Consider the following 13,650-nt stretch of genomic DNA (forward strand, 5'->3'; position numbering starts at 1 on the left):
GTCAAGGAGTGGGCTCATTCACCAAAGGTAGACCCCCCCGTGTCTAGACTTTCAGCCCGGACCGTGGTATCAGTGGCTGATGGAACCTCTCTTAAGGATTCCACTGACCGTCAGGTTGACCTTCTGGCCAAATCTGTATATGAGGCGGCAGGGGCCTCGTTCTCCCCATCTTTTGCAGCAGGGTGGGCTCTCAAAGCCATCTCTGCTTCTCTAGAGGAGATGCATTCCCTCGCCAGGGAATTTATGCCCGAGATGGTTGCCTTAACTTCCCAAGCTTCCGCTTTTTCATCCTATGCCATGTCTGCCATGCTGGAGGCTTCTCACCGCACTGCGGTGGCTTCGGCTAATTCCCTCGCTATCCGCAGGATCTTGTGGCTTCGAGAGTGGAAGGCAGATGCTTCTTCAAAGAAGTACCTTGCTGGGCTCCCTTTTGCTGGGACCAGGCTGTTCGGTGAACAACTGGATGAAATTATTAAGGAAGCTACTGGCGGGAAGAGTACTTCCATGCCACAAACCAAAACCAGGAAACCTGTCCAGGGTAGGAACCAGTCGAGGTTTCGTTCCTTTCGTTCCTCCAACTGGTCGTCCTCTAAGCCCTCGGCCTCGTCCACTAACTCAGCCAAGGACCAAAAATCCAACTGGCGCACAAAGGCGCGTCCACAGAAGACCACAGGAGCTGCTGCCACTAAGGCAGCCTCCTCGTGACTATCTGTCCGCGCCACCAACGTCCTTAGTCGGTGGCAGGCTCTCCCACTTTGGCGACGCGTGGTTTCAACACGTCTCCGATCAGTGGGTGCGGGATGTCATCTCCCACGGCTACAGGATAGAATTCTCTTCCAGCCCGCCAAACAGATTTTTTCTGTCAACTCTCCCCGGTTCCAAGGCCGCCGCCTTCTCTCAGGCCGTGGCATCCTTGCAGGCCAACGGAGTAATTGTACCGGTTCCCACCCGGGAACGGTTCAGAGGTTTCTACTCAAATCTCTTCCTAGTCCCCAAAAAGGACGGTTCCTTCCGGCCCATCCTGGATCTCAAGCTTCTCAACATGCATGTTCAGGTGCGGCATTTTCGCATGGAATCTCTGCGGTCAGTCATTGCCTCAATGACCCAAGGGGATTTCCTGGCATCCATCGACATCAGAAATGCCTATCTGCATGTGCCAATTGCAGTTTCACACCAGCGTTGGCTACGTTTTGCAATGGGAGATGAACATTTCCAATTTGTGGCTCTCCCCTTCGGGTTAGCCACGGCCCCTCGAGTATTCACCATGGTCATGTCAGCAGTGGTTGCGGTTCTGCACCTACAGGGGTTGGCAGTGATTCCTTACCTGGACGACCTTCTAGTCAAGGCTTCATCCAGCGCAGACTGTCAGCGGAGTGTCTCGCTCACTCTTGCCACTCTAGCCCAATTCGGGTGGCTGGTCAATCTGCCCAAATCCACTTTGACTCCGACCCAGAGTCTCACGTACCTAGGGTTGCAGTTCGAGACTCTTCCGGCACTTGTGAAGTTGCCCTTGATCAAACAGCAATCCCTCCAATTGGCGGTGCGCTCTCTGCTGAGGTCCCACCGTTATTCCATCAGGCACCTGATGCAGGTGCTGGTTCAGATGGTAGCGTCAATGGAGGCTGTTCCCTTTGCCCAGTTCCATCTGCGTCCTCTGCAGCTGGACATTCTCCGCTGTTGGGACAAGCGGCCTTCCTCCTTGCACAGGTTAGTGGCTCTGTCGCCACAAGCCAGGAGCTCTCTTCAGTGGTGGCTTCGGCCCCTCTCTCTGTCTCAGGGACGCTCCTTCCTGGCTCCGTCCTGGGTGATTCTCACCACGGATGCCAGTCTATCCGGCTGGGGAGCGGTATGTCTCCACCACCGAGCACAGGGCACTTGGACTCCGTCCGAGTCAGCCCTCTCGATGAATGTGCTGGAAACCAGAGCCGTGCTCCTGGCTCTCCTAGCTTTTCACCACCTATTGGCGGGCAAGCACATCCGAGTCCAGTCAGACAACGCGACAGCGGTTGCCTACATCAATCACCAAGGCGGGACACGCAGCCGCCTGACAATGTTGGAGGTACAACGTATCCTTCAATGGACGGAGGACTCCAAGTCCACCATATCCGCAGTCCACATCCCAGGCATGGAAAACTGGGAAGCAGATTATCTCAGCCGTCAAACCGTGGACAGTGGCGAGTGGTCCCTGCATCCGACAGTGTTTCAGTCAATCTGCCGCAAGTGGGGCACTCCAGACGTGGACCTAATGGCATTCCGTCACAACAAGGTTCCGATTTACGTGGCTCGCTCCCACGATCCTCAGGCCTTCGCAGCGGACGCTCTGGTTCAAGACTGGTCCCAGTTTCGTCTGTCCTACGTGTTTCCCCCTCTAGCTCTCTTGCCCAGAGTTCTGTGCAAGATCAGAATGGAGGGCCGTCGAGTCATTCTCATTGCCCCAGACTGGCCCAGGCGAGCTTGGTACCCAGACCTGCTCCATCTGTCCGTAGAGGCGCCGTGGCATCTTCCGGACCGTCCAGACCTTCTCTCACAAGGTCCGTTTTTCCGCCAGAATTCTGCGGCTCTCAGATTGACGGCGTGGCTCTTGAGTCCTGGATCTTGACGGCTTCTGGTATCCCACCTGAAGTCATCTCCACGATGACTCGGGCCCATAAGTCTTCCTCTGCCAAGATCTATCACAGGACTTGGAAAATTTTCCTGTCCTGGTGTCGTTCTTCTGGCCATTCTCCTTGGCCTTTTTCCTTGCCGACCCTTCTGTCTTTTCTACAGTCCGGTCTGCAGCTGGGACTATCCCTCAACTCTCTCAAGGGACAAGTCTCGGCACTGTCAGTGCTGTTCCAGCGGTGTATCGCCCGGCTGGCTCAGGTCCGCACCTTCATGCAAGGTGCGTCTCACATCATTCCGCCTTACCGGCGGCCCTTGGATCCCTGGGACCTCAATTTGGTTCTCACGGCTTTGCAGAAACCCCCCTTTGAACCTCTTAGGGAGGTTTCTTTCTTTCGTCTTTCACAGAAAGTGGTCTTTCTAGTGGCCATAACGTCCCTTAGGAGAGTATCTGATTTAGCTGCGCTCTCTTCGGAGTCCCCTTTTTTGGTTTTTCATCAAGACAAGGTGGTTCTCCGTCCGACTCCGGACTTTCTCCCTGAGGTGGTTTCTCCTTTCCACCTTAACCAGGACATTACCCTACCTTCCTTTTGTCCGGCTCCTGTTCATCGCTTTGAAAAAGCGTTGCATACTTTGGATCTGGTGCGTGCGCTCCGGATCTATGTGTCTCGCACCGCTGTTCTTAGGCGGTGCACCTCTCTTTTTGTGCTAACCACAGGTCGGCGCAAGGGCCTCCCTGCTTCTAAGCCGACCTTAGACCGTTGGATTAGGTCCACCATTTCGGACGCCTACCTGGGTTCTCAGGTGCCTCCCCCGCCGGGGATCAAGGCACACTCGACCAGAGCTGTCGGTGCCTCTTGGGCTTTCAGGCACCAGGCTACGGCTCAGCAAGTCTGTCAGGCTGCCACTTGGACTAGCCTGCATACCTTCTCGAAGCACTACCAAGTGCATGCTCATGCTTCGGCAGATGCGAGCTTGGGCAGACGCATCCTTCAGGCGGCTGTCGCCCACTTGTGAAGTTAGGCTCTGCCTACTTCTCAGTTTTTCTGTTTATTCCCACCCATGGACTGCTTTGAGACATCCCAATGTCTGGGTCTCCCATAGGAACGATAAAGAAAAAGAGAATTTTGTTTACTTACCGTAAATTCTTTTTCTTATAGTTCCGTATTGGGAGACCCAGCTCCCTCCCTGTTGCCTGTTGGCAGTTTCTTGTTCCGCGTGTTATCACCGGCTGTTGTCGTAGACAGAGGCTCCGGTTGTTCCGGTTCTTGCTCTGTTTTTACTTGTGGGTGGCTATTCTCCTTCAGCTTTTGCACTAAACTGGCTAGATCTGGTTCTCCAGGGGGTGTATAGGCTCAGAGGGAGGAGCTACACTTTTGAGTGTAGTACTTTGTGTGTCCTCCGGAGGCAGAAGCTAAACACCCATGGTCTGGGTCTCCCAATACGGAACTATAAGAAAAAGAATTTACGGTAAGTAAACAAAATTCTCTTTTTTCTGAAAATTAGCGCTGAAAACTCATGCGTTTTTGCAGCATATTTGATGCGTTTTCAGCGCTTTTTATCTGCGTTTCCACCTGCGTTCTGATAGTTGCGTTTTGAACATAAAGACACTGCTTAATAAAGTTTAAATAGTCAAAATTTTAGAAAAAAAGGTAAAAGAATCAAATCTATAATCATAGAAAAAAATCATGAAATTAAAGTTTGTTCATTAAATTATTGCGGTAATATGTTATGTTAAGGAAAAATTGCAATAAAGTATTATTTTCAATTGTCGGACTATGTGTGTGTGTAAAGGGACATATGAAATCATTATTTTAATGATCAAAAAGCATGTGTTCTGCAATGAAAAAGCAGGAATTTGAAAGAATCTTGTGTTTTGCCATTTCTCATTGACTCCAATGTTAGCAAAACGCATCGAAAATGGCAAAAACAACTACATGCTCCTTCTTTGAACGCATGGTTTTTGCCACAAAATATGCAAATTAAACGCAGCATTTAGAAATGCAAAGTGGGGTTGGAAAATCCAATTTTTCCATAGACTTTGCTGGTAAATCAAAACGCATGCCTTATGGCAAGAAAAAGGTGCTTCCCAAAACGGACCTAAAAAGCACCTAAAACGCAGGTAAAAACGCAAAGTGCGTTCCTAGCCTTATCCTTTGTCAAGACAAAGGCTAAAGGTCTAGCCGAAAACACACTCTTTTTGTTTGTATTGTGCTTCTATGGATTAAATTCTAAAGATTACTGCAAGTTTTGGAGTGCCGGTCTTATGTTCATATATTATTTGGGTGTGCCATCCCTTGACCGAGCACCTGCAATTTTGAGTGCCGCCTGGATATCACTTCTCATTAGAACAGCACTAAACAGGCATTTGTGTTTTTTACCTGTACATTTAACAAATCTAAGTAACTCAATTCTATGGTTAAAATCTGCACAGAAAACCCAGTTTACGCTGAGTAACAAAGAACAGTGGGCAGGAAGTTTGTACAAATCCGATCCAGGTTGGAATGTAACAAGGTGCATTTTTATGGAGCGAAAATACAGCGTGAAAACTCACCGTGAACACAGTCTTTGGAGGCTTCATTTGTGGCTCCTTATTTCTCCAGTATATAAGATGAACAATAAATAAACTCTGATGTTATTGCATTACATCACTATTGATTTTATTAAAAGAAAATTACTTTGCACTTAATAAAGTAACACATCATGTCTTCTTTATACACGCAGACGTTACTCAAGACTTACAATACCCTTTGTGATCAGATCCTCCCTGTGTTTTCAGATTTGTTATCTGAGAAATTAAAAAAGGTAAAGTGGAGGGATTATATGTGTAGTGATAAGGGGGGGATTACAGTGGATACGGAAAGTATTCAGACCTCTTTAAATATTTCACTGTTTGTTTCATTTTTTTTCTCTTTAATGTACACTCTGCTCCCCATCTTGAGAAAAGAAAAACAGAAATATAGAAATTTTTGCAAATTTATTAAACAAGAAAAACTGAAATATCACATGGTCATAAGTAGGGATGATCGAATACCTCAAATATTCGGCTTCGGGAGTATTTGCCGAATAGGTCGCCGCTATTCGACTATTCGCGAGTATTCAATGTGCAATGTAAGTCTATGGGAAACCCGAATAACAACTATTCGGGCTTCCCATAGACTTAAATTGTGCATCGAATATTCGCATAGCGACAACTTATTCGTCGGATATTCCCAAAGCCAAATATTTGAGGTATTCGATCATCCCTAGTCATAAGTATTCAGCCCCTTTGCTCAGTATATCACATGGACATAAGTATTCAGCCCCTTTGCTCAGACGCTCATATGTAAGTCACATGCTGTCCATTTCCTTGTGATCCTCCTTGAGATGGTTCTCCTCCTTCATTGGAGTCAAGCTGTGTGTAATTACACTGATAGGACTTGATTTGGGAAGGCGCACACTTGTCTATATAAGACCTCACAGCTCACGCTGCATGTCACACCAAATGAGGATTATGAGGTCAAAATAACTGCCCAAGGAGCTCAGAGACAGAATTGTAGCAAGTCACAGATCTGGCCAAGGTTACAGAAGAATTTCTGCAGTACTCAAGAGTCCTAAGAGCACAGTGGCCTCCATAGTCCATAAATGGAAGAGGTTTGGGACCCCCAGAACTCTTCCTAGACCTGGCCGTCCAGTGAACCTGAGCAATCGTGAGAGAAGAGCCTTGGTGAGAGAGGTAAGGAAGAACCCCAAGATTACTGTGGCTGAGCTCCATAGATGCAATAGGGAGATGGGAGAAAGTTCCACAAAGTCACCTATCACTGCAGCCTCCACCAGTTGGTCCTTTATGGCAGAGTGGCCCAATGGAAGCCTCTCTTCAGTGCAAGACATATAAAAGCCCGCATAGAGTTTGCAAAAAGAACATATGAAGACTATGAGAAATAAGATTCTCTGGTCTGATGAGATGAAGATAGAACTTTTTGGTGATAATTCTAAGCGGTATGTGTGGAGAAAACCAGGCACTACCCATCACCTGCCCAATACAATCCCCACAGTGAAGCATGGTGGTGGCAGCATCATGCTATGGAGGCAGGGACAGGACGACTGGTTGCAATTGAAGGAAAGATGAAAGCGGCCAAGTACAGAGATTCTGGAAGAAAACCTCTTCCCGAGTGCTCTGGACCTCAGACTTGGCCGAAGGTTCACCTTCCAACAAGACAATGACCCTAAGCGGCTTCAGGACAATTCTGTGATCATTCTTCACCGGCCCAGCTAGAGCCGTGACCTTAACGCAATTGAGCATCTCCGGAGAGACCTGAAAATGGCGTCCACCAACGTTCACCATCCAACCTGATAGAACTGGAGAGGATCTGCAAGGAAGAATGGCCGAGGATCCCGAAATCCAGGATCCCAAGAAGACTCGTGGCTGTACTAGCTCAAAAGGGAGGGTGCTTCTACTCAATACTGAGCAAAGGAGCTGAATACTTACAACCATGGGATATACTGAGCAAAGGAGCTGAATACTTACAACCATGGGATATACTGAGCAAAGGGGTTGAATACTTACAACCATGGGATATACTGAGCAAAGGGGTTGAATACTTACAACCATGGGATATACTGAGCAAAGGGGTTGAATACTTACAACCATGGGATATGCTGAGCAAAGGGGTTGAATACTTACAACCATGGGATATACTGAGCAAAGGGGCTGAATTCTTACGACCATGTGAGATTTCAGTTTTTCTTGTTTAATACATTTGGAAAAATGTCTACATTTTGGGGTTTTTTTCTGACACTATGGGGGATGGGGTGCAGAGTGTACATTAATGACAAAAAAATGAACGTTTTTGAATTTACCAAATTGCTGCAATGAAACAGAGTGAAAATTTTAAAGGGGTCTGAATACTTTCCGTACCCAATGTATGTGTGTAGTTTTGAGGATAGATTCTGTGTAGTTATGAGGAACTATCTTACTAGGAAAAAGTTGCATTTGAACTTCTTGGTTGTGAGTTCCCAGCATTCAGAGTTGGATCCCTAATCCTCCGCAGCCCTTTCACTGGCAAAATGGAAAGTCTCACCTGTTATTGGCAATGCAGTGCTGCCGCATTATGTGCTCTGGGTACTGAAATGTAACCAACTTGACTTTAATTTTTTTGGACAGCTCATGGACACACAATATTTGTTACGAGTATATTAAACTATAATAAATGTTTATAAGTCATACATGTCTACATCCAATAATTCTGATGTGCGTACATTAGCAGCATGCAATATTATTTACAAAATAATGACAATCAAAATAATCTGTATACGTTTCTCCAGCCTCTAAAAAAAATCATGGACGCCTTATCTTTTTTTACGGGAGATCATAAAGGTGCCCTATTGTTACTGGCTGTCACCTGGAATTTCTAGACGGTTAGCAACCCTGGTGGTAACAGCTATAATGTCACGATAGCTACGGGGAAGTGTTAAGCGAAAGGAAGGGAAACCCTGTGTCTAGAGAAGGGGGAGATGGTGACCCCTCACTAAGTCCACCACTGGGCCTTTGCTTCCCTCACTGCCTTAGATTAGGTTCCGCACTTATGAGCCGAGCCGGATACCTGACCCTGAAGTAGGCTCTAGGTAGGGAGCGGATGAGATGAGCGCTTAGTCAACCCCACTAAGCTGTAAAAAAAAGACAGGGAGCATACACAGGTGGAAAGTGACAAATAACATCTCCGGATGACTCAGGGAAAGGAACTGCAATAACTACAAAGTTTCTCCAGATGAATACAAGCCGCCTGCTGGCACTCAAGACTTGTTAAGGGTATAAGAGCTATCACCAGCACAAAGTAATAGGAAGTGACAGTATGTAAAGACACCAAGGGAAGTGCTGATGAAAAGCAGCTCTAAAGCTGAGGAACTCCGCAGGGTCCTAAAGGGATGACAATTAAGCAGAAATAATAGGTCAGGGAGCAGTTTGTGCAGCCAAACGCTGTGATCTTCTATAGCCAGACACCACAGGACTGTCTGTCACCCATGCTATATATCTGTCTCACCGGTCAGTAACTGATGTGACACATATAATACCATGTCACATATTGAGTTTTGCTCTGGAGGGATCCCCGTTTTTCAGTATTTTTAATTTCCAAATCCTCCTGTCTCTGAGATTTGAGGTAACCACCTCATACAAGGGCTTCCATGTCTGTAATGTTATGGTCGGGGCTGCTAGTATTATTTGCTTCAGTTGGTGAATTAAAAGAACTACATTTTTTGTAATATATTTTACAGATTGAGTCCACTTTACGTAGGGGCCTCACAGCTTTTACCTGGTCATCTGTTTCCCTCGAACACTTTTTTGAAGCTTTAGATGCAAATCTTCGACTGGTCAGTCATGTTGTTAACAAGGTAATATAGTATGTGACTCCTATACTATAGACTATAGAATGACATGGTGTGTAGTGAGTGAAGATATTATATATATATACTGTATCAGTGTAAGTATTGCATTTAAGTGAATATGAATTCCAGCTCTATCACCACCTCCACCATTTGTAATACTGACATTTATTTTACTAGACTCCATTACTTCTCAGAATTCCCCATTACAGGGGTGCTTTCTCAATATCATCTACACTATGTATCCAGAACATATACACTATGCACATTTCATTCTCATAGGATAATTCAGAGCCTCGTTCTCTTATCCCCACCAAACTGAAAGTTGTCGCTTATGCTAAGGATTTTGGAAACAACCTTGTTATAGTAAAACCTGTCGCCTCATAATCTGAACCGTGTTTAATAAATGTATTTATTGGGAGCAGTGATATTGAAGCCTCAGGCATCTATGTACGTTTGCTTGTTGCTTCTCTCTCACCCCCCACATCGTCTGCAGGAGGACAGGATCCTGCATTGGTCCTGGAAAGAAAATAATCATAATCACAGTAAGATATGATGTAAATAGTGTCAGCATCGGTGTAGTTTAGATCATGTCATATATTAGCCATCAAATTTTTTAATTTGTTTTGCATTTTTCAATTGATAACAAAAGTATTTGGCTGCTGAGCTTCATGAGGATGTCTGATATACAGCCTGATAGAGCTTTATTACTGGGTGATCGTGATGAGCGAGCACTAAAATGCTCTGGTGCTCCTTACTGGAATCAAGCACGTCAAACATTTTTTCCGGAAGATCCTCCCAGGAAGGCTGGGTGGCAGGAACATCGCTGAAATGGATGGAAACGGCACGGGGAAGATGCCTGGACACATCTGACTCCCAGAACACTGCTGGGAACAATGGGGTCAGATGATTATGCTACTTTTAGGCCCGTTTCACACGTCAGTGAAAAACACGTGTAAAACACGCACATGTCCCTGAATCACGGCACACGTGGGTTGTCTAAGTGCAATCCGGGCTCCGTTCTCCGTGGCCCGTGATTGCACTTAGTAATCAACTCACCTGCGCCCGCTCCCGCTCTCCATGGTGCTAATCGCTCCCGCGGTGCAGCATCCGGCCGGCGCTGACCCCCGCAGCAGCTGCTTCCGGGTCGGCTGTGTCGTGCATCATGAATATGCGCGACAGTAATCAGGCGGCACAGAAGGAGCAAGCTGCACGGGCTGCAGAGGACATCGCTGGACGCCGGGTGAGTTAAAATGTTTATTATTTTAAAAGCACGTTTTTTTCTGGCACGTGTTTCACTGATCACACCACTGCGTGGTCCGTGGGACATCAGTGATGCCAGAAATAAATGGACATGTCTCCGTGCGGCAACCACGCACACGCGGGTACGCCGCACGGAGACACGTGCAGTGAAAAATCACTGATGTGTGAGCAGACCCATTCATTATAATTGGTCTGCGTATGTCAGTGATTCTGGTACGTTTAAAAAAAAAAGCACAAACGTCCCAGAATCACTGACGTGTGAAAGAGGCCTTACAGAGTGACAAAAGAACAGATGCTCAAGAATCTATGAAAGTGAGACTTACAAACAGACGTTACCCAGATTGGAAATTAAAAAGAGCGACTAGGAGAGTGCATGAAATTGATAGAAAGGACCTATTAATAAATAATAAAAAGTAAAAAAAATCCCAGCCCAAAAAAAATAAGATCTTTTTTTCTACTACTTGTAGTTTACAATATAACAAAATAATCTCTATAATAAAAAAAATAGATACCTGCACTTTATCAGGATCAGAGTTTGAAACAACCATAGTTTTCGGACTATAAGGCCTCGTGTGCACATTGCTTAATTTCATGCATTTACGCTGCGTTTAGCACTGCAGCGTAAATGCATGCATCCTGCATCCCCAGCACAATCTATGTAGACTGTGCATAATCCATGCGCACGATGCTTTTATGAACGCATGCTAAAATTTTGACACAAATCTGTGCATTCAAAAAAGCAATCAATTAATTTGTGCTCTTTGGATGCAGCTCCCGCTCGGTCTATGGGAGAGCCAGCATCCATAGCACATGAAATTGGCCTTTATTCTGCTGAAACACTGCATCTGTGCCGCCCCCGTGCCAGCAGCCTGCTGCTGCTCGGGTCTGGACCTTCTGGTGGGTGGCTCGAGGGTGTCCGGACCCGGGGGGTCCTGCGGACACTCTGAATGAAAAAGGGTGGGGGATGGTGGATGTAGGACGTATATGTACGGACTGAGCCGAATTAAGTTCATGACGCCACCCACGGTGTGTGGTGAGGTTGGACACCACCGCTGCAGTTACGGGGCACCCGGGGGAGATGTTATGCAGCAAGTTGTTAACCCCTCTGTGGGCAGGGATGGTGGCCCCAGAACCCGTTTGGGTTTGGTGCAGGGAAATGGGAGACCACAGGGTGCTGGTGTACTCACTATTAAGGAAACGCACGAGTCTCTGGTAAACCAAGTGATGGTGGTCGGTGCCCACAGCCGGCTGCGTTCTGGTTTCCCCACCCAGCTGGTGGTCTCTGTCTTTCTCCTGCACCTGTTTAGAACGGTAGACTGCCTGTGCTTGCAACTTCAGGAGTCCGCTCCTGGCTGGTTGTGGCCTAAGGAGCCCTTGCCCGCAGACGCTGGCCCGTGGGATTTCTGAGCCATGGCGGCGGCCTTTTATCCCCCTCGGTGGGCTGTTGTCTTCTAATATGGACTTTGGGTGGGACCGAACCTTTAGTCCTGGCCTCAATCGGTAAATTAACCGGTTCCAGTCGCTTCTGGTCCCGGCTTCAGGGTCCGAGTACCCCCCTGTGTGCTCTGGTTTCCGAGTCGGTTCCCGGGTCTGTACCGTCGGGCTACAACCCTGTTCCGGTCCACGTCGGTTCCACCGAGCCGTCTTCCCGGCTCCTGCAGACGAGACCGCCGTCTGTCTCCTAGCCAGTGGCACCAGTGCTCCTACCCTGGCGCCGTTCAATTTAGGGGTATTCGCCTCTGCTGGAGCTGCACACAGCTCTAGCCTACTCTCCTCTCCAACTCGAACTCTAACACTAGACTGTTTACTTTCCCACCCTGGGCTGTCTAGACTCCTCGGTGGGCGTCTCCCAACCACCTGGTTCCACCCCCTGGTGTGTCTATCTAGCCCTGAGGGGGGTGACCAGGGTTTTGAAGGTCGGCTGCTGTTACCTGTGAGGGAAGGTGTTTTGCAGGGGCCTATTTGTGACTACCTGGCCTGGCCAGGGCGTTATACATCCATTACGCAGTGTTTCTGCAGCGATTTGAAGCACACATGTGCTGTCAAATCACTGCAGAAATTTCAGCATGTACGTGCAAACAAGGACTTATGCCTGATTTACACGAGTCGACCGATCGTGCGATTTCACGATCGATCGTACCCACCCCGTCTTTTGTGCGTCACGGGCAAATCGCTGCCCGTGTCGCACAAAGTTGTGAAACCCCCGTCAGATGTACTTACCTGCTGAGCGAACTCGCTGTGGGCGGCGAACATCCACTTCCTGAAGTGGGAGGGACGTTCGGCGTTACAGCAATGTCAAACAGCCGCCGGCCAATAGAAGCGGAGGGGCGGAGATGAGCGGGACGTAAACATCCCGCCCACCTCCTTCCTTCCGCATAGCTGGCGGGAGCTGCGCGATGCAGGTAAGCTGTGTTCATCATTTCCGGAGTGTCACACGGAGCGACGTGTGCTGCCCCGGGTGCGATGAACAACCGGCGCCATTTTAATTAAACAATTTTTTTAAACTGAGCGACGAGTACACGACTCACGATTCACGATTTGTGAGCGATACTACGTCGCTCGGAGGTGTCACACGAGACGACGTCGTGAACGATGCCGGATGTGCGTCACAAAAACCGTGACCCCGACGATTCATCGCACAATAGCTCGTCTTGTGTAAAGCACCCTTTAGACACACCGGACCATAAGACGCACCCTGGTTTTAGAGGAGGAAAATAGAATTTTAAGCAAAAAATGTGGTCATGACACCCTGTTATGGGGCGAGGATCTGCTGCTGACACTGTTATGGGGGTAATATCCCCACATTCTCTACTAAGGTACTCCATCCTGGTAATGATCCTCCTGCCTTGTATATGATCCCCATCCTTATATATATGTCTCTCATCCTGGTATAGCCCCCTGTCCTGATAAATGCCCCCATCTTGATAAATTTCCCCGTCCTGATAAATGCCCCCATCTTGATAAATACCCCTATCCTGCTATATACTCCCATCCTGATAAATACCCCCATCCTGCTATATACTCCCATCCTGATAAATACCCCCATCCTGTTATATACTCCCATCCTGATATATACCCCCATCCAGCTATATACCCCTATCCTGATAAATACCCCCATCCTACTTTATACCCCCATCCTGGTATATGGCCGGCATTCTGTGGCACACAAGAAAATAAACTTTTATACTCCCCTTTCTCACTCCAGCAGCATCGCTCGTCTTACTGTCTGTGCCAGCAGCGCCGCTGACCTGTGTGGAGCCGGTCACCATTCCCTGCAGCATCGCAATGTCCTCCTGTCGGCCCGCTGATGTGTGTGTAGAGCGGTGCGCACAGGAATGATGTCATCGCTGTGCGCATAGCTCCACACAGCTCAGCGGGCCGACAGGCAGGAGGACATCACGATGCTGCAGGGAACGGTGACCAGTG

General features: G+C 47.8%; 1 protein-coding gene across 1 annotated transcript in view; it reads left to right on the forward strand.

Moving 5' to 3' along the window:
• DNAH8 (dynein axonemal heavy chain 8) overlaps positions 1-13,650 on the forward strand; it is a 593,387-nt gene that overhangs the window by 183,020 nt on the left and 396,717 nt on the right. The window contains exons 17-18 of the mRNA XM_075338922.1: positions 5,326-5,406; positions 8,854-8,970. Of these exons, the coding sequence (XP_075195037.1) occupies positions 5,326-5,406; positions 8,854-8,970 (198 nt within the window). The remainder of the gene's footprint in view (positions 1-5,325; positions 5,407-8,853; positions 8,971-13,650) is intronic.

This window comes from Anomaloglossus baeobatrachus, chromosome 3 (assembly GCF_048569485.1).
Source record: "Anomaloglossus baeobatrachus isolate aAnoBae1 chromosome 3, aAnoBae1.hap1, whole genome shotgun sequence".
Taxonomy (NCBI): Eukaryota; Metazoa; Chordata; class Amphibia; order Anura; family Aromobatidae; genus Anomaloglossus; species Anomaloglossus baeobatrachus.